At 41.4% G+C, this 21398-nt stretch overlaps 3 protein-coding genes across 6 annotated transcripts; all 3 read left to right on the forward strand.

Annotated features, from left to right (window-relative positions):
- The first annotated feature begins 536 nt into the window (after positions 1-536).
- Positions 537-2220, forward strand: naa10 (N-alpha-acetyltransferase 10, NatA catalytic subuni). Of its 2 annotated transcripts, none has more exons than XM_087782443.1 (8): positions 537-721; positions 809-907; positions 973-1031; positions 1109-1154; positions 1225-1340; positions 1417-1461; positions 1534-1618; positions 1863-2220. In XM_087782443.1, exons 1-8 carry the CDS (start codon positions 701-703, stop codon positions 2076-2078), a joined length of 687 nt encoding a protein of 228 aa, XP_087638569.1. In that variant the 5' UTR covers positions 537-700; the 3' UTR covers positions 2079-2220. The 2 variants fall into 2 exon arrangements, with proteins under 2 accessions (XP_087638569.1, XP_087638570.1); XM_087782444.1 differs by having other exon boundaries at positions 538-721; positions 1923-2220.
- Positions 2221-2493: 273 nt separating this feature from the next.
- LOC148059034 (SLIT-ROBO Rho GTPase-activating protein 3-like) lies at positions 2494-14815 on the forward strand. 3 transcript variants are annotated; one of them, XM_087782440.1, is made up of 24 exons: positions 2494-2692; positions 2767-2858; positions 3889-3946; positions 7474-7563; positions 8061-8232; positions 8292-8457; positions 8521-8583; positions 8706-8819; positions 8879-9007; positions 9776-9997; positions 10053-10154; positions 10210-10377; positions 10437-10521; positions 10774-10798; positions 11654-11747; positions 11866-11926; positions 11992-12069; positions 12126-12254; positions 12306-12411; positions 12471-12698; positions 13982-14037; positions 14096-14309; positions 14369-14414; positions 14484-14815. In XM_087782440.1, exons 4-24 carry the CDS (start codon positions 7497-7499, stop codon positions 14634-14636), a joined length of 2478 nt encoding a protein of 825 aa, XP_087638566.1. In that variant the 5' UTR covers positions 2494-2692; positions 2767-2858; positions 3889-3946; positions 7474-7496; the 3' UTR covers positions 14637-14815. The 3 variants fall into 3 exon arrangements, with proteins under 3 accessions (XP_087638566.1, XP_087638568.1, XP_087638567.1); XM_087782442.1 differs by having other exon boundaries at positions 10777-10798; XM_087782441.1 differs by having other exon boundaries at positions 8295-8457.
- An 806-nt stretch (positions 14816-15621) lies between these two features.
- ssr4 (signal sequence receptor, delta) lies at positions 15622-18527 on the forward strand. The gene is made up of 6 exons (XM_087782445.1): positions 15622-15781; positions 15944-16062; positions 16129-16203; positions 16940-17029; positions 17090-17155; positions 18068-18527. The coding sequence occupies exons 1-6, from the start codon at positions 15730-15732 to the stop codon at positions 18170-18172; spliced, it is 507 nt and encodes a 168-aa protein (XP_087638571.1). The 5' UTR covers positions 15622-15729; the 3' UTR covers positions 18173-18527.
- Positions 18528-21398: the final 2871 nt, after the last annotated feature.

Genomic DNA, 21398 nt, shown 5'->3' on the forward strand with positions numbered 1-21398 from the left:
AGTCTCAACACTTTTCAGCAGAAGATAAACAACAACACATAACGATGACAACAGTCACAAGTAAATCTTTGACCTCAAATCTACTTTTGATTTATTCAAATATCTTTTTATTTTCCTAATGAGGTCATGGTTTTACGAACAACACAATTCTCACTCACGGATACAAGAACTCTAAAATGAAAGGCAATGTGCGTAAAAGGTAGTCACGTGCTTGTTTCACATTTGTTTGCTTGAGTCATACAGTTTGTTTAGTAGGAAACACTCTAGCCTCGCCCAAATGTGTCAGATATGAGAAGAGGAACATTACTTTCATCGTCTTTTTATATCCAAACAATATTATTAAAAGTAAAGCAAAGTCACTGACATGTTTGTAGAGCCTATTAAAAAGAAAAAGTGAACCAAAAAAGTTCCCTTTATTCAAACCGTGTACTTTAATTGTTTTAACCTTTCCACTCCTCTAAGAAATTACTGAAATACGCTACACTTTATTTTGAAATCATCTTTTGACATTCACCGGAAGTGTGTGCCATTATTGTGAAAAGCTGCCTCTAGTTCCTTTCCCTGCTACAGAGCAGGTTAGCTTGTTAGCTCTCAAGCTAAAGCCGTTTTCCGCTGTCTCTTAGTAACTATTATGAATTAGCTCGTCAAATACCGTCTTTATTTATACCGCTGCCATTCATATACCAAACACGCTGTCAAAATGAACATCAGAAACGCCAGGGTGAGTGTGAAGAGTGTCGACGAGCGTGCTCGGTGAGAGGCTGTTAGCATCGGTTGCTACATGACCGGCGTGTGTGTGTCTCCTCAGCCCGAGGATCTGATGAACATGCAGCACTGCAACCTGCTGTGTCTGCCCGAGAACTACCAGATGAAGTACTACTTCTATCACGGGCTGTCGTGGCCGCAGGTTGGTGCTCGGTCTCAGTCTGATGGTTGTTTGTTCTCATGCTAACTCTGCACCTTCTGGTCCAGCTCTCGTACATCGCTGAGGATGAAAACGGCAAAATAGTAGGATATGTGCTCGCGAAGATGTGAGTGTCCTTCTTTATCTTCACTTTTTCTGCCATTAATCATGTTTAGATGGTGATACGAGCGTGTTGTTTTGCAGGGAGGAGGATCCAGATGATGTTCCTCACGGTCACATCACATCCCTGGTGAGCATCTACACACATCTTGTCTAGTGTTGACACAGTGGCTCATATTGTTGTTACTTTTGTGTTGCAGGCCGTGAAGCGCTCGCACAGACGTCTGGGTTTGGCTCAGAAGCTGATGGACCAGGCCAGCCGAGCCATGGTGGAGAACTTTAATGCTAAATATGTCTCTTTGCACGTTCGTAAAAGGTACTTAAGTATAAAGTATAAACCTCTGAGCGCCTCAATATCACGACTGACGCTGTCACATGTTGGTTCTCCGCAGCAACCGAGCGGCGCTGCACTTGTACTCCAACACGCTGAAGTTCCAGTAAGTTTGAGGGAATCCATGGAAACATGTTCTTCTTCTTCCTCAGTCGCTGACGTTGTTCTTCTCCGACAGAATTAGTGAAGTGGAGCCCAAATACTACGCTGACGGGGAGGACGCCTACGCCATGAAGCGAGACCTGGCTCAGATGGCTGACGAGGTGATGCTCTTCTCCACAGTTGACCACAAGATGGCGCTGAAACATAAATGGTTATTTGTAATGATAAATAAGTTGAATCCGTTTTTATCGTTTAAATATCAACTGTAAATAATGTCTCTACTGCAGCAAAACAAAGTATTATAAATATATTATTTAGTAATTATTGTTGGTACTTCTTTATAATCGTGAAAACTGAAAAGAACCCTGTTGACTTCTCTGCAATGTGCTTCTTTGACCACTAGAGGTCCCCAGTGGATCTTACGAAGTCGGAGGATTCACTCTCTCAACTGTCGCTGTCCCACAGCTGAGGAAACCCGGCGTGAGGGTCCCGGGTCAGGAGGCGCCGCCGGGGGACGGCGAGAACGAGCGAGACAGCGGCGCAGAGAGCAAGGAGCTGAGCGAAGTCAGCGAGGCCACCGAGAGCACGGACGTTAAAGATTCCTCGTCCGACTCACAATGACACTTGAGATTGTTCTGATAGTCGCTTCGACTTTTTTAAATCTTTGATCCAGATCATCATCATTTTGCCTGTGACAGGGTTTGTCTCTTCTGACTGTCAGCAGAAGATCTCAGAACTCATCTCAATAAATCCTTCAAGTGTTTCTCATGTAGTCATTTCAATATTCCTCGTGATCTGCTGCCCTCTAGCGGTGACGTCAGACCACTGCGCCACTGACGACAATCTTTTTGTAAAACGACCGAAACCGAGTCTCGAATAAATGAATCCACTTTCAGTCTCAAAGATGTTGGTGTGACTTCCTTTACCCGAAGGAAGTTGACTTAAACACGTCATTACCGGTTTAACGAGCTTGGATCCTGTCTGTGATAAACTTATTTCGACACATCAACTTGACTTCAGAACGGATGTCAATCATTCTACCCTCCTGCTCGGACTTCACGGTTTCCGGTTTGGAGTTTGCAGCTAATTCTGGACTGAAAATATTTAGAAAAACAACTTTTTCTCAAAATATTAAAACAGAATTTGACTTCAAACCTTTTATTTACTATGACGTTAAGTGTTGAGGTGATATTTATAAATATATTCGTAAAAACTTAATTCTTCCTCATAACAATGTGAGTATTTGGTTTTTAGAGACTAAAAAAATGTTTTAATTTGAAAAACTAAACAAGGAGTTATATTTCGAAAGGACACTTCCGGTGACTGATGAACCTGAGAATAACGATCAGACAAATCTGTCAAAACGCCGTCGATGACTTAAGAGAAGCTGAAGACAAACAGGTTTGTGACATTTGGTTCTTATCGCTTTTTCATTATCAGGGACTTTAAAGATGTTTAAGTTCTTTAGCTTTTTCAATGTGAATGTGTGAATCACGTGTTCACCGAGCGCGAGACCGAAACAAGCTAAAGAGCTAATGTTTGTCAACGTTGTTTTTATTTTTATTTTATTTAATCCATGAGATCTGATGCGATAAAAGTCACGGTCGTGTCCTCAGACAACTATTAAATCCAATTAATCTAAAACATTTTACAACTAAACTTTTCTCAAGTTTACTGTCGTAAAAAACCCCGTAACTTTGATTTAAAAATGTGTTGAATTTATTCTTGTTCGCGACATTATTTATTGACTTATAGTTGGTAAGAATAAAAAAATGTTGAAGTCAATGTTTAAAAGTGAGAATACAAATGGATGAAAACAATATCAAAAGGATGTCAAAATAAATAAAGTGATATTAAAGTAAATACAAATCCATAAAAATATTGCTTTTAAATGTCCTCCAACGTATTTTAATTTATATTAAAATAAATGCAGATGCTAATGTTTTGTTATGAAAACATTTTCTTGATATTCTGGTAATTAAATGTTTTAATAAACGAGTACAAACTTTGTAGAAATTCCAAAATACTGGCGATGATTGAAATAGTTCCTAAACTGAAAAACAAAAATATTAAAAAGAAGAAAAGTATACATTAGGTTAGGTAGAACTTTATTGTTATCATAATAATACAAGTCATATCGATGAATTTACATTTGTATTAATAGTTTTTATCATGAACAATCATTTTTTCTATAGAAAAGTAAAGCAGAATACATTTTATCAGTAAAATTAAATAAAGTTATTTTTGCTTGGATTTTGACAAGTGTCAGTGTCGTGTGTGTGTAGAAGTAATATTGTGTGTTTGTGGCAGCTGATTTTGTCGTCACTGGTGAGTGAAACAGCTGCTCTCTGATTGTTCTGCACTAGGTACACACACACACACACACACACACACACTCTGGTGTGTTGATGACTTGTACTCCACCCACCAGATCCCAGTGCGACGGGAGGTTGTCGAGTCAAAGCAGACTTTCTGTGGGCACATTTGAGGTAGGAGTCCTGGTTTTAGTCGTGGGTGTGGGTGTGAGTGTGTGTGTGTGTGTGTGTGTGTGTGTGTGTGAGAGTGTGTGTGCATATCTATGAGTGTGAGTCAGAGCCTTCAGGCACTAACTGCTGGTCTCTACATGAACGACAGGGACTCGCCCTCAGCGGAGGTCAAAGTTCATAAACCTGATATCAAACGGTTGATCGAGGTTTCCTCGAAGTCAGGAGAGTGAGATGAAGACACTTCTCTGTTGAGAGTTGAAAGAGTGAGACGACTTAAAAAAAGGGGAAGAGACGAGCGAAGGCAGCAGAAACGAAAAGTCACTTCTCCTTTTCGAATAAATGGCGCCTTGTGATGAAACGTTCAGTCAGCAACTCTAGCTCTGAAAGAGGCCGTTTCACAGGAGTGGTCGTGATTAATCAGACTTTATTAACTTTAAATTGAACACTCGCAGCATCACATGACGCTTTTACTCCAGCTCTGTTATGAACCGCGACAGTTTATGTTAGAATCCTTTATGTGCAGAAATAAACCTTTGAAATGAAGCTTTGAATGTGGAAACGTTTATCAACAAGAGCCTGATAGAAGTGAGTAAGAAAACATTAAATAAAGCGACTGACGAGTGTTTGATTGAAGATACTCAATACAATGAAGTCTTTCATGGGATAGTAAATAAAAAGGATGTACCTTGTTTAGTGTTTTCGTGCAGCAGAAGAGTTCACACCTCACGTTGGCTCGGAGGTTTGTGGGCCTTGAAGTCGAGGACGCTTCCTCTGTAGCTTAGTTTTGGAATGTGGCCTTGAAACATGTGAAGCTTCTTATCACGGCTGAGAAGAATCGTGGCTGAGACACTGTTTACTTAAAGACATTGATGACATACATCTTTCTGTTTGGAGCTGGAAACCTGACATAGTTGCCAGATTTTGAGGGATAACAAACCAACCTGGTAACATATTAACTTGTAAGATGGAAACTAGATGTATGAGAAATTATTTATTCACTTAAATATCGCAACATTTATTTTCTTGATACTATATCGATATCGATAAACTTCCAGCCACTAGATGGCAGCAGTTGTCACGTCTTCTGCAGCTAAAGGAATGATGAAATCCCCCGAGATCTGTGTTGACTGAGGTTGAGAGGATACAGTGGTGACTGAGGACGAGAGGATACAGTGGTGACTGAGGACGAGAGCATAATTAATGGCTGAGGACGAGAGGATGCAGTGGTTACTGAGGAAGAGAGGATACAGTGGTGACTGAGGATGAGAGGATACAGTGGTGACTGAGGATGAGAGGATACAGTGATGGCTGAGGACGAGAGGATACAGTGGTGACTGAGGATGAGAGGATACAGTGATGACTGAGGAAGAGAGGATACAGTGGTGACTGAGGATGAGAGGATACAGTGATGGCTGAGGACGAGAGGATACAGTGGTGACTGAGGACGAGAGCATAAGTGATGGCTGAGGACGAGAGGATACAGTGGTGACTGAGGAAGAGAGGATACAGTGATGAATGAGGACGAGAGGATACAGTGATGACTGAGGACGATAGGATACAGTGATGACTGAGGACGAGAGGATACAGTGGTGACTGAGGATGAGAGGATACAGTGATCACTGGGGAGGGGAGGATACAGAGATGACTGGGGACGAGAGGATACAGCGGTGACTGAGGACGAGAGGATACAGCGGTGACTGAGGACGAGAGGATACAGCAGTGACTGAGGACGAGAGTCCAGCAGCTTTTAAAGCTGATGTTTGAACATATTTTGGTTTGAAAACAAACAAAAGCAGTTACGACTTCATCAAGAGTCATGTGGCCTGTAAATACTACAACACCAGAGTCAAGTACTGGACAATAATACACATTTATACTTGTTACTACACTATCACAACACTACAGTCAAGTACTGGACATTACTACACATATATAGTTGTTACTACACTATCACAACACCAGAGTCAAGTACTGGACAATACTACACATATATACTTGTTACTACACTATCACAACACCAGAGTCAAGTACTGGACAATACTACACATATATACTTGTTACTACACTATCACAACACCAGAGTCAAGTACTGGACAATACTACACATATATACTTGTTACTACACTATCACAACACCAGAGTCAAGTACTGGACAATACTACACATATATACTTGTTACTACACTATCACAACACCAGAGTCAAGTACTGGACAATACTACACATATATACTTGTTACTACACTATCACAACACCAGAGTCAAGTACTGGACAATACTACACATATATACTTGTTACTACACTATCACAACACCAGAGTCAAGTACTGGACAATACTACACATATATACTTGTTACTACACTATCACAACACTAGAGTCAAGTACTGGACAATACTACACATATATACTTGTTACTACACTATCACAACACTAGAGTCAAGTACTGGACAATACTACACATATATACTTGTTACTACACTATCACAACACCAGAGTCAAGTACTGGACAATAATACACATTTATACTTGTTACTACACTATCTCAACACTAGAGTCAAGTACTGGACAATACTACACATATATACTTGTTACTACACTATCACAACACCAGAGTCAAGTACTGGACAATACTACACATTTATACTTGTTACTACACTATCACAACACTAGAGTCAAGTACTGGACAATACTACACATATATACTTGTTACTACACTATCACAACACCAGAGTCAAGTACTGGACAATACTACACATATATACTTGTTACTACACTATCACAACACCAGAGTCAAGTACTGGACAATACTACACATATATACTTGTTAGTACACTATCACAACACCAGAGTCAAGTACTGGACAATACTACACATATGTACTTGTTACTACACTATCACAACACCAGAGTCAAGTACTGGACAATACTACACATATATACTTGTTACTACACTATCACAAAACCAGAGTCAAGTACTGGACAATACTACACATATACTGTATACTTGTTACTACACTATTACGATATATCTTATTGTTGCCCCTGTATCGTGGTATGTATCGTGGTATGTATCGTGGTATGTATCGTGGTATGTATCGTGTACGTAAACACGTCCGAGTGATGAAAAGTCTCAACGACTCCGGTTCCTCAAGAGTCAGACCATGTCCAGTTCAAGTCCACCTCGGTCGCGGCTCGTCGTTGAGCCTCCGTCTAATTTTAGATCGGCCGAGATTTCACTGGATCTATTTCTGCTGCGGGTTCGACCCCCGCGGCCGCCGCTCTTCCCTAGTGCCGTCAGGCAGAGCAGGAGGTGTCCGGGAGATGTGTTACAGTAAGACATGTGTGTTTACATGTGTGTGTGTTTACGTGTGTGCGTGTTTACATGCGTGTGTACTTGTGTTTGTTCGAAGACAAAATCATGTTGCGTTCAAGGCCTTCGTCGCTGTAGGAAGTTTTTCTAGACTGATATTTCTCATCTTTTTTTCATGCTTTGGGTAAAATCATTTAATTTTTGCTCTGGTTTGGTCCCAGAATTCCAGCCGACCTCAGCAGCGATGAGCACACACGTGAAGTTCAAGAAGGAGCGAGCGGGGGCGCTAGACTACGACACACAAGTCAAGGGTAACTGTCATTAGTCCGTCAGAATATTCAATAGTTTTATTTAAGATTATACTATTGAATATTCGTGATCATGTGCTTCTACATTGTCACGTGATCGTCTGCGTGTCGCAGGATTGGCTAAAAGTTCAGTATTCTTTTGGTATCGTACCGACATTTTTAAATTGAATTAAAAAGACTATAAAGTATATTTAATTTAGCAAATTATTGGAATTAAAATATAAATAAAATATGAAAATATATATATATTTTTATATTGAATTAAAAACGCTAAGAATAAAAATGCATTGAATTTAGGAGATATATATTTTTGAAATATTGGAATTAGAAAATAAAAAAAATAAAAAAAATGTGTTGTTATTTTTTTAATATATATATTAAAAATAATAAATAATAATAATCTTTAAATATATACATTATTGAATTAAATTATTTAAAGAAAACAACATTTGAAAACGATCTTCTGGTGATTGACTCGTGTATATGCGATGGCTCCTCAGAGATCCGCTCTCAGCTGCTGGACCACCTGAAGGTCCTGGACCTGCAGCTGGAGCAGAAGAGTCAGCAGCTGCAGGACCTGAGCGAGTACCTGCGGCGCCGCGGCGAGATGGAGGGCGAGTACTCGCGCTCGCTGGAGAAACTGGCCGAGAGGTTCACGCACAGAACCAAGAGGTGAGCCAGTCGGTCCTCGGGAGGTGAAGCGGGACCTGACCCGGGACCTCTACCTCCAGCAGGAAGGATCCCAGCAGCCTCTCGGTGTCGCGGCTCTGGCTGGACCTGTTGTCTCAGACCCGACAAGAGAGCAAAGACCACAGCGTCCTGGGCGAGACCTGCTGCAACGTCCTGGTGCAGCCGCTCACACACTGTCTGGAGTCCACGCAGCGGCTCGCCAAGAAGGTTCCTACTGCCCCCCCCAGAGCCCGCCTGAGCTGCTGACCCGACTGACCCGTCTCTTTTCAGAGCAAGGAGACCTGTGCCCTGCTGCAGGACGGACTCCTGAAGGACACCACAGAGCTGCAGACGGTGAGTTGACCCAGACGTGTGTGTTTGTTTACTTACTCGGAATATACTCCATGATACCTGGACCACATCTGTAGGGGTCCACAGGTGAGGTCCTCAAAAGTGTGTTATGCGTGTGTGTGCAGGCGTGGAGGACGTACCATCAGTACCACTCGGACTACGTGAGCGCGGAGGTGAAGCTGAAGGAGGCGGAGAAGCAGAAGCAGAGCGGCAAGAAAGTGGAGCGGCTGATGGAAAAGGTAAGAGGTGTTTCGGCTCGACTGTGCTCCGGGTACTGACCGCTGCCGGGTTCACGCAGAGACAAGGGAAAGTGCAGGACATCCACCTGAAGGTCAGCAAAGCCAGGAACGACTACCTGCTCAACCTGTCGGCCGCCAACACGTCCGTCCACAAATATTACCTGCAGGACGTCTCGGCGCTCATCGACGTGAGTCGGCAACAACATGGTCGTGAAGTGCAACTAATGTGTGTGTGTGTGTGTGTGTGTGTTGTTGTGATGTGTGACTCTATTGTATCATCAGTGTGTGTTTGTACAAAACTTTCTTTTCATTGAAATATTGACAGTAGAAAATTATCTTAAGCCCCGCCCACTGAAAACATTAAAGTTTAAATCTTAACCACGCCCACTCTGCTGTGATTGGTCAAACATGGAGGTCTGTCACCGTGCGTCATCAAGTCTCGCACCTACAAAGGACTCGTTGTATAAACAAAGCGGGCGTGATTACAGCTGGAGGAGTAGTGAAGCCGTTATTGCATTATTATGGACTCCGATCTCGTAACCTCTCGTTCGCCCAGATTTCAGAGCAACTTTATAAAGAAATAAGTTGAAAACATTGTCATGATGAGGAACTGTATCTTGGAGAGGAAGAGTTCAACTTTTACTACATGTGAGTCGGGAGAGTTGGGTTTTCCACTGAGTTGATCTTTAACTAGTCGACCAACTCGGTGAAAAAACAGCAGACTTTTTATTTTAGATTCGGTAAAACAATAATACAGACATCACAAGGGGATGAAAAGCTAGATAAAAGCTTGGACACAAGAAAAATATAAGACAAAACCTCTCTCTATAAATTCTAAATAGTCTCAGCTTTTATCACATGTATCTTATCGACAGATTCTTGCCAATAAACACCCCCTAGTGTGAGGTTTGTGTCATTGCAGTCACTATAGTTTATTGTATGTGTTGTTCATCCAGTGTGCAGACTTGGGGTACCACCTCTCCCTGACCCGAGTCATGCAGGCCTTCCTGTCCAGTCAGAAGCAGGTCCAGCAGAACCTGAGCTCTGGTCTGCAGCTGCTGCAGGCATCTGTGTCCGGACTGGACCAGAGCCAGGACCGAGACTCTCTCCTGCAGGAACATCCGAGCAGCTTCTGTCTGCCGCCGCGCTTCCTCTACCAGCCACACGAGGGAGACCAGGTGAGCTGCTCCGCCCCCGGGCGTCGTCACGTGACTTCCTGTCGCTCTTTCTCAGGTGTCGCAGCTCAGCGCCGACGGCGAGGTGAGGTGTGAGCTGGAGACCCGGTTCAGTAAGATCCAGGCCCGGCTGAAGACGGTCAGCGAGGAGGCGGAGGAGGTGAGACGTCACTCGCTTTTCTTGCCGAGTGGTCTCTTCATCCGTCGCTCTCCAGGCAGGTCGTCAGATGAAGTCCGCTCAGAACACTCTGCTGGACGGCGTCAGCGACGTGGACCTCGGCGGCGGCTCGGCCCAGGACGCCGGCGGGGAGAACCAGCAGGGGAGAAGCAGCCTGGCTCGCCGCAGGGCCGGCGTGCTGGAGACGGAGTCGCTGTACTTCGGGGTGAGACCCGAACCGTTCTGGTCCTTCAGTGCAGAGTCTTCACCACGTGTGTCTCTCAGGGCGTGAAGGAGTTCCTGGTCAGCAGCTCGCTCGCGTCCAAGCTGCAGGTCAAACACGACCTGCTGAAGGAGGTGGTGGGCGCAGGTCGGTAGATGCTCTTGAAGGGCTCATTATTAAAGGAGGGGTAGGTGCGAGCACATCGCACCTACCCCTCCTTTAACTTCTACATTTAAAAGTTGAAATAACGCCTCAGACGCGTGAAGCTCACGTGTTAACAAACAGATCTTTCAAACTTCACAGGAAAAAAACCCTAGAAAAAACATCATCTCTTGGTTTCTAACAAAAGTTTCTCTTTTCTTCCGTCCTCCCTCTGTTTCCCATCATCGGGATCGTCAGAAGTTGTGAACGGACATCAGCCGAGGTGAGACGAGTTTGTGAATCTTGAGTCCTTATTGTCACTTTAGTTAGATTCACATGAGAGCAGATAAGTGAGTATTTATCGCTAGTAAAAGCACAGACCTATCCAAATATGTGGTGACGAGTTCACTGAGAGGGTTTGAGACAAAGGGAGAAAACAAAAACGAAGAGTTTTAGCCTGATTTATTTCACTTCAATTAAACTTTAATTTCTAGGGTTGTAAGAAAACATTGATACACTAAATGCTCTCAATATTTTTTTCATGATAACATTTTGAATTTTAACAGCAATTTACTTATGTCTTCATTACTTTTAAAACATTTAAAAAAACAATTTTAATTTACTATAAACATGCAAAAATTCAATGTGTTCATTTTTTTGTGTTGCTGATGGCAGCATCCGGTAAATCCTAGGCAACTACAGGAATAATTAAATCCTGCAGGATCTCTGCAATGACTGAGGACGAGAGGATACAGTGAGTCCAGCAGCTTTTAAAGCTGATGTTTGGACATATTTTGGTTTGAAAACAAATGAAAGCAGTTACGACTTTGTCAAGAGTGATGTGGTCTGTAAATACTACAACAATTTTGTACTCGACAATACTACAAGTATATCCTTGTTACTACAGTATCACTATATATCACAATATATCGTATTGTTGACCTTTTATTGTGATACTTATTGTCGACAGATTCAAAAACACATTGACGTTGAATGATTTCAGATTTTGATATTTTGTCTTAGAAAAAGGAACAAAATCAATTCCTCATAGTTAATTTTAAACAATTCTAAAGCCAGTCAATCAAGCTCAGATGACAAGTATTTACCTAATAAAGTTTTTTTTATGTTTGTTCTGCAGAAATAACAGGAAGTACTTCAGGAAAACTCAGTCTAACACCAGCCTGATACACAACCAGAAGCTGTTTGGCGGAGACATACTTTCCTTCATTCAGGTAACACACACACAACCACACACACACACACACACACACACACACACACACACACACACACACACACACACTGACTCACAAAATAACGTGTTGTGTACTCATTTGTTTGACTCCTCAGGCGTCTGGACAACATATTCCTCTCGTGGTGGAAAGCTGCGTTTGCTACATCAACCTGAACGGTAAATTAAATCTGAAAAGATAACTTCAGGAAAAGATGGTTTCAAGATGTCGTGGTGCTCCTCAGGCCTCCAGCACGAGGGCATATTCCGGGTCCCTGGTTCTCAGATGGAGGTGAACACCCTGAGGGATGCGTTTGAGCGAGGTAGAGACCCGAGTCTCTTCAGGGAGGCATCTCTTAGTCACATGACTTCTCTGCAGGCGAGGACCCATTAGAGGAGCAGAACTACGAGCTGGACTCGGTGGCCGGGGTCCTGAAGCTGTACTTCAGGAACCTTAGGAACCCTCTGTTCCCCGTGGACAGCACCAGCTCGCTCCTGGAGTCGGCCCGTGAGTGGTGGTTCTGAGCGTGGAAGGTTCCGGTCTGACATGTGGTTTCAGAGAGCAGAGACGACGCAGAGAGAGCGGCTCAGCTGAGGAGCGTCGTCCTGACCTTCCCTGCGCCGCTGGTGGTCGTCATGAGATACCTGTTCGCCTTCCTGCATCAGTGAGTGGATCTCGGTCGCAGGTCCAGGAGCTTCTGGTGTGACGTGTCCGTGTCCGCAGCGTGACCCAGTACAGCGACGAGAACATGATGCAGCCGTACAACCTGGCCGTGTGTTTCGGCCCCAGCCTGGTCCGAGGCAGCAGCGACGACGACGCCGTCACCCTGCAGCCCCAGATCAACGACCTGGTCAAGAGCCTGATCGTCCAGCAGGAGAGCATCTTCCCGGGCCAGGAGGAGGTCCCGGGGCCCGTCTACGAGAAGTGCATGACCCTGGAGCAGGACGACTGGTGAGAAGACCCGAGTCCACTGCAGACTACTGTGATCTAGAGATGTGTATTGTATACTCTGTGTATACTCTATATTGTGATAGTGTAGTAACAAGTATATATGTGTAGTATTGTCCAGTACTTGACTCTGGTGTTGTGATAGTGTAGTAACAAGTATATATGTGTAGTATTGTCCAGTACTTGACTCTGGTGTTGTGATAGTGTAGTAACAAGGATATATGTGTAGTATTGTCCAGTACTTGACTCTGGTGTTGTGATAGTGTAGTAACAAGTATAAATGTGTAGTATTGTCCAGTACTTGACTCTGGTGTTGTGATAGTGTAGTAAAAAGTATAAATGTGTAGTATTGTCCAGTACTTGACTCTGGTGTTATGATAGTGAAGTAACAAGGATATATGTGTAGTATTGTCCAGTACTTGACTCTGGTGTTGTGATAGTGTAGTAACAAGTATATATGTGTAGTATTGTCCAGTACTTGACTCTGGTGTTGTGATAGTGTAGTAACAAGTATATATGTGTAGTATTGTCCAGTACTTGACTCTGGTGTTGTGATAGTGTAGTAACAAGTATATATGTGTAGTATTGTCCAGTACTTGACTCTGGTGTTGTGATAGTGTAGTAACAAGGATATATGTGTAGTATTGTCCAGTACTTGACTCTGGTGTTGTGATAGTGTACTAACAAGGATATATGTGTAGTATTGTCCAGTACTTGACTCTGGTGTTGTGATAGTGTACTAACAAGGATATATGTGTAGTATTGTCCAGTACTTGACTCTGGTGTTGTGATAGTGTACTAACAAGGATATATGTGTAGTATTGTCCAGTACTTGACTCTAGTTTTGCAGAATTTACAGACCACATGACTCTTGACGAAGTTGTAACTGCTTTAATTTGTTTTTAAACCAAAATATGTCCAAACATCATATTTGAGTCGACTGTATCCTCTTGTCCTCAGTCATCGCCGAAATCTCACAGGATTTCATTGTTTCTTTAGCTGACTTATTGACTGCTGCCATCTAGTGTCCAGAAGTTCAATTGTAACACAAAACAGATCAATGCTGTGAATATTTCTATGTGAAGTTTTGTATAAACAAAAACAATTTTATTTGCAATTATTGTTATATAAACCATGAAAAGATACATGATAAAATATCAGAAACAGCATAATAGGATTTTAAAGTAAAAGGAAAATGTAAGAAAAAAAGTTGATGCAGTATCTTGCAAAAATCGCGCCATATTGATGTTTATCGATAATTTCTTACACAACTTCTGTGATCACAGTGAGCCCATCGCAGACGAGGGAGACGTGGAGGCAGAGAGTTCTCAGGGCAGAGCAGGTGAGTCGCACTAGATTCTGTTCAAGCCCCAAAAACTGAGTTTTTAAACCGCCCGCAGAAGTGGAGAAGGGACCTCCAGCAGCAGATCAGAGCTCGTCTGCTCAGAAGAAGACGGAGCGTCCGAGAGCCAACAGCAGCTCTGCAGAGCGCACGCGAGCGTCCGAACCAGCAGGGGGCGTCAATGTCACGAGCGCCAAGATGTTGCTGCAGCTTCAGAGCGGGGCCCCGGGCCGACAGAGGAGGGGCCCCTCTCCTGGATTTGTCCGAAAAGAGTGAGTGTTTGGCGTCATGTCATGTAACTGTGGCTCAAATGTGTTTGTCGCACCTGCAGGCCTCAGCCTCAGGGCCCGCCCGACGACGTGACCAAAGTGGACAAGGTTAGTCGACCACTTTTGACGATCATTTTTGCACGGACGGATCCAAGTGAAGTTGTGTCTCCATCACAGGAGGTTTGTCGTCAGATGGATTCAGTCTTCAAAGAACTCCTTGACAAGAAGATCCTCCAGGACCCGCCCGTCACCGTCCAGAGGCGGCAGAGTCGAGGGCAGAGAGAAAGAGGCCGAGGTCGAGGACTTTTCAAAGCCCCGAGTCCAGATTGACCGGCGTTCATGGTGTTTCCTGATCCTTCCTAAACGCACACTTGTCTTGATCCACGACGCTGATGTCTCACCCGTTCTCACCTGTGAACGTTAACACTGTGACGGCTGTAAAAATGTATAAAGTCATTTTTTACTTTGACTTGTTTAATCCTTGAGAGCTGATAAATGTTTATTCAAGATGCCTCGTCCTCTTCTTTGTTCATTGATCAATGTATGGAGTGTGAACAAGTGATGAGGATCAGCAACCCCAGGTCTGAGGCAGAAGCTAAAGTATAAAAAGCTCTTCAACTGCCTGCCATGAAAAACACCTTCTGGAAAATTACTTTTGTGATTGTGCAGGCAAAAAGAGCTGAGCTAGAAGACAATTTTAGATAACTTAGATTTGATCCACTTTCTGTCCTTATTGATCCTGATGAAGACATTTAAGATGTATTAAGTTCATTTTTATTTAGGTATGTATGGACTAGTTATTTGCTCTTTGGGTACAGCTCTTTACTTTTAGTTTATGTTATTTTATATGGAATGATGGGAGTGCCACCATTTATAAATAAATAACAAAAAGCATACAAAAATACTGAAGGTAAAACAAAATGCGGAAAAACAAATATAAATAAGGAAATTAATATATTTAACTTTGTCCTATATTAGCGAGATTCTCTATAAATGTATTTTTGAATTATGTAAACACTTTCGTCTTCGTATAAACTATTTAATTGTTGCAAGAGATAAACAAAACATGAACTCCTGTTGTGTTATCAGTTTTATCTTGCCCTTTAAAGTATATACTTTATTGAATATTGTTTTGATTGTTTAAGCGCTTTGTGACCCTGGTCTGGAAAAGCGCTATATAAATAAAAATTACTTACTTACTTACTAAACCAACTAGTCCTTAAAAAAAAAAAATCCTTCCAACTTTATTGAAATAACAGACACGCTACTGGTGACGTGTCTTACGACTACTACGGTCCACGTCATCGCCGCGCAGGCGCAGTGGAGTCGCGGCGCAACGCTGAGGTGGACTTGTCAGTGAATGAAAAAGAGCTTCTCAGTCCAGCACCAGATCTTCAACCAGAACTAAACCTCGCCAGACATCATGATGATCCGGATAGTCGCTTTCCTCGCCTTACTGGTGGCAGCTTGCTCGGGTGAGTTGTTTTATACTCAAATAATTGTTTTTTTGGTTTATTAGCATGTTAGCTTAGCGCGCTAGCACGAGAGTCGGTCTGCTAGCTTACGTTGTGTTTATATTGTTGAGCACTTTCTTCTGTTTTTCTTCGATTAAATGTGTTTTTTCTTCGTGTTGCCAGGAGAGAGTTGCACAGACCCGGTGATCACTCCGTCGGCCTACACGACCTCGGACGCCGTCATCTCCTCGGAGTCCGTGTTCATCGTGGAGCTCAGCCTGGCGTGTGGCAACGGAGCTCAGGTGCTGCTCGGAGGAACGACGGAGATCAAATACATAATTTGAGTTAATAAAAGTGTTCTCCCTCAGAGCGTGACGCTGTATGCTGACGTCAACGGAAGACAGTTCCCTGTGACCCGAGGACAGGACGTTGGCAAGTACCAGGTAAGATCTTGTCTGAGTTACTTTATAAAGTTCTCCTCCGTGTTGAAATCTGGACGAAGGAGAAGTCAGGAGAACAGAGTCCATAATGACATAATAATGGCTTCACTCCTCCTTGTTTATACAACGAGTTCCTTGGAGGTGGAGGCTTCTGGGATAAGTGAACCTCCATGCTTAACAAATCACAGCAGAGTGGGTGTGGTTATGGTCAACAAGATTTTATCTCCAGAAAAACTAAGTGTTTTCAGTGGGCGGAGCTTTCGATCATTATCTAATGTCAATAATCCAATGATCAAAGACACATGCTGATAATACAATAGAGGTCCAAGATCAATTTAAGAGACACTATTCAATCTAAAGTTGACTTACTACGTAAATAACAGCATGTTTTTTTCCCCAAATTAAGCAAATGGCAATTTTAAAGAAAGACCATTTGTTTTCTGTGTTTGTCAATTGTGAATACTGTTCAGTTATAGTTTTATTTAACCAAAACCTTTTTTTTGTTTTAAACTAAATGTTTAGACTATCATCGTGTATGAATTTAAAAAGAATCGGCGTATATTTGATCAGCTGGAGTTGAATAATGTAAGGACCTCTGTGGCTTGCTTTTTAAACAGACATAAATATGATTCAAATTGGTGGGTTTGCCATTTATATCTATGATCCTGTAGAAGTATTTAATGTTCATGTTGCTGTGGAAGGAACAACACGGATTACTCATGTTCTAAAACTCCCTCAGGTGTCCTGGAGTCTCCCCCACAAGCAGGCCAGCTCTGGAACATACCAGGTCAAGTTCTTTGACGAGGAGTCGTACAGCGCGCTGCGCAAGGTTGGTGCTCGACCACTCATGAGATCTAGAACTCTTTTGTTAACTTAAATTTGAATGCAGGCCCAGAGGAACAACGAAGACGTGAACACCATCCAGCCTCTGTTCTCTGTCAACATCGACCACAGGGTGAGTCTGACCTCCACCACCAGGTGTCGCACTAGAGCACAGGAACTTTTTAACTTTTACAACTCGTACAGTAGCAATATTCAACTACTGCCTACATGGTATGTAGAAATGATTAAATACTTTAATGAAACTTGAAAAGCTATTTTGCCTTTAATAGTATAGTTTTGTTTGTTTGTTTCGAAATAAATACTACAGTAAAAGTTTAAAATTGTTTACGCTCCTGAGAGGAAGTATATCTGAGTGTCATCAGAATATTAAACTTTTAAATTAAACATTTAAGAATGTTTAAACTTAGATTTTCTTTTATTAAAAGGTTGTTGTTCTATTTGATTCCTTTTTTTAAATAATTTGATTTATTAATGTTTTTCCCCAATTTAAAATGCTATGAATTAATAAAAACATGTATTTCAAACATTTATTTTTTATTTATTAAATTTAGAATATCAGATTCTGTGCTAAAATTAAATCCTTCATGTTAGCACTATTTTACATTACATTTATAAGTCTTGAAATTCAAAAAAATTATATTTAAAATATGTATATTTGTATTAATGCTCTCAAAATACTGAACTCGCTGTTAAAAAATAATGATTAACTGAGAAGATATTTAAATTTATTTTATTCAATTAAAAAAAAAAAAAGCTTTCAATATTCAAATTATTGAATTAATCTAAAAATAATTAAATGCTTAAAAACAATATTTTAAAATGAAAAGTTCTGCATCCGAAATGTTAACTTGAACCATTCAATATTCCGATGCCAGTGATACTTCCATCCTTTTTGTTTCTTTTTATTTACTTGTCATGAAATGAAAAGGTCAACTAAAAAGAGTTTATCTTGAAAGGAATGGGAGAAATTTCAGAATTTCTAAACGTTTGTCTGATGTTGATGTAATTTCCTGTCTCTCCACAGGGGGCGTGGAACGGCCCATGGGTTTCCACCGAGGTGGTCGCCGCTCTGATGGGAATCCTGGTCTACTACCTGGCCTTCACAGCAAAGAGCACCATCCAAGCATGAGCAGTCACCTGAATGGACAAAGACTGAACTCTTGGAGCTCGATCCGGTCGACCGGATTTTTTTCCCTGTGATGTGGTCGACCAGCGTGAGCGGCCAAGTTGACCGACAGCAGACTCTATTTTTACCGAGGAACTCGTGCATTAATCGTTACGATCATGCTGACGTCGGACGTCTTTAAAAAAAAAAAAGTAATGAAATAACCCATAAATCCACACATGAAACGATGAACTTGTTTACGTCACAACACCACTTTTGTTTGTTGGACTTGGCAGCAGAGGCAGAGCTGCCGACTCGTTCGTGTCGGACTAAATGTCCAGCCGTCGCGAAACGTCTCCATTAAAGCGAATTAAAGGTTTGTTTGTCGTCTCCTCTGTGGCCACGACTGGTGTTGTGTTACCGTCTGGATTCATTTCCTGTCGCACACAACCTGCTCAGGTTCTTTCAGTGCCTTCAGACATGTCACTCTTTGTGGTTGTTTTTCTTAACTAGGTGTTAGTTGGATTTATTAAATTGGCCGTAAGGTCATGTAATTACTTTTATTATGACTTAGACTGGCGTCTTTTTATTGGACTCAGGTGAACTGACAACATAGTGAGGCCTCCCTCCACGCGGGGGCGCTGTTTAGCGGTTCCCCCATATTTAACTTTAACTTGTCTCTTCCCAACCAAACCAACATTTTTCTCTCCCAGTCAAAGTTTATTTTTCCGACTACCAGGACATGAGTGTTATTTAGTTAACTGATAATTAACGACTTAAAAGTTAATAAGTACTTCAGGAGCTAATGTAGCTATGCTAGCTCCCGCCAAGTCACACGACGCACGACAGGTTAGTCGTTATTAACTTGTTAAAAATCAGATTTAAAATGGTGTTTGCTACAATAACTCGGTCTGCAGATGCGTGGACGACGACATGAAAACGACTGGTGAATAAATGTTTAAGGTTGTGTACGTTAAAGCGTTATATTTATGTCCATAAAACTCGATTCATTATAACCTTAAATGTTTATGACACTCGTATAGATAATAGCGTTAAAAACGGTTGAAATCTCTTAGTAAATACTATTTTCACTTTCTAAATAGCTTCTTAGAATCCAAGTATTTTCTTTCTTCTGAAAATGAACACAATGGAATCTCAAGTTCGTAACTTCATCCCACCTGTTCGAGTCAATTTAGTTGTAGTACCTAAAGACGACCACACGAGGGCGGGACGTGCCAGCGATCACCTGAATAGCTTCCAGCGATGATGCAAACGTTATTAATGTTCTGTTCGAATGGCTTAAGTGGTTTCAGATGATAAACAATCCACCATAAAATCGCAATCAGATTTTGTTTTAGCTACCTCAACAATATTTCTGTGTGGTTGATGAAAGAGAAGTCAGCGAATGTTATGGAAAAATTATATATATATATATATATATATATATATATATATATATAAAAAAAGAAACATTGAGGAGAAATAGAGATGATTTTACTTGTGGTAAGAAATCCCGAAAACTTCAGTCAGTCGTGTTTGTATTGCATGACCCAGCTGTGATCTGAAATGAGTCATAAAACCTTCATAAAAATGTTGTTTAATTGTAAATTCGGTTTATTAAGTGGCCAAAAAAAGACAGAGTCTTATAGAACATAGAACATGTATATATGAACATATTTTATTGGTCTCAGGTGAGATTTAACTAAGATTGTGAAAAACGCCAAAACATAAAATGGGCACAAAGTCAAACAACTTTGTTCAACCAATATTTTCCCTATTTTTCTATTTCTTTGCTTGTCAAAAGGGATGGCGGAGATGGTTGTCTTTCTCTGCTGCGAGAGAATCTTCCAGAACGGTGAGCACAAAGTTTTATTATTTCAAAATACAACAAAAACACATGAAACTTATTGAGATTGTAAAGGTTTGTCTGTGTCGATACAATGTTGTCGACCCGGTGCGAGGGTCGTTTCTGACGTCTTCCTACATCCTTTCCTGTCCAACAAGTCTGTTCTGGCCGAGTCTCATTTTCAAACCCGAAGCTCGTTAAACTTTCTTTTAACGAGCTTCAGTCTGCAAACATGTAACTGTCACATAAATCTCTGGCGGCTCTCGGTCCCCCACAGGCGGCCGTGCTGGACGCCTCTGGCTGGAGCTTGTTGTTGTTGTTATTTCTGACCATTAACTCTTTTTTTTTTTTCCTCAACAGACTCTTCAGCTGATCTTTAAGTCTGAATTCCAGGGGAGTCACAGTAAGTTTATTATCATCATCATCATTATCTTCATCATCATGATCTTCATCATCATGTTCTTCATCGTCATCGTCCTCATCCTCATCATCATTATCTTCTTGATCATCATCCTCATCCTCATTATCTTCATCATCAATATCTTCATCATCCTCATCGTTATCTTCATGATCATTATTATCATCATCATCATTATCTTCATCATCATCCTCATCATTATCTTCATCATCATTATCTTCATCATCATCATCATCATGATCTTAATCTTCATCATCCTCATCGTTATCTTCATGATCATTATTATCATCATCATCATTATCTTCATCATCCTCATCGTTATCTTCATAATCATTATTATCTTCATCACCATTATCTTCATCATCTTCACCATCATCATTATCGTCATCATCCTCGTCTTTATCTTCATGATCATTATTATCTTCATCATCATTTTCTTCATCATCTTCACCATCATCCTCATCATTATCTTCATCATCCTCATCTTTATCTTCCTGATCATTATTTTCATCTCATCATCATCATCCTCTTCATCATCTTCACCATCATTCTCATCTTTATCTTCATGATCATTATTTTCATCTCATCATCATCATCATCATCATCATCATCATCATCATCATCATCATCATCATTATCAGCAGCTAAATCACTCTTTATATTCATCATGTTCATCATCGACTAGTCTTACTGCGTGAGTTGAACCACATGTACTTCACTTCCCTCCGTTAACACGGTAAGTCAACGTCATCTCAATCTTATCTAGCGGACCAGTTATACAAATCATAACCAGATTTTAGACCTTAGAACGAACAAAAAAGTACAGAAAAGTAGCTGATTTGTGTGTGTTAAAACGAACCTCAAACATAAAAATCCATCATCCATAGTTTTTAACGCATCAACAGTTCAAACACTTTAGTTTGAGTCTCTAGTTTCACGTGACTCACACCAGAGTGATCCTCGTGTTTGTGCTGTGTCCCACATGT

This window comes from Callionymus lyra, chromosome 19 (assembly GCF_982586985.1).
Source record: "Callionymus lyra chromosome 19, fCalLyr1.hap1.1, whole genome shotgun sequence".
Taxonomy (NCBI): Eukaryota; Metazoa; Chordata; class Actinopteri; order Syngnathiformes; family Callionymidae; genus Callionymus; species Callionymus lyra.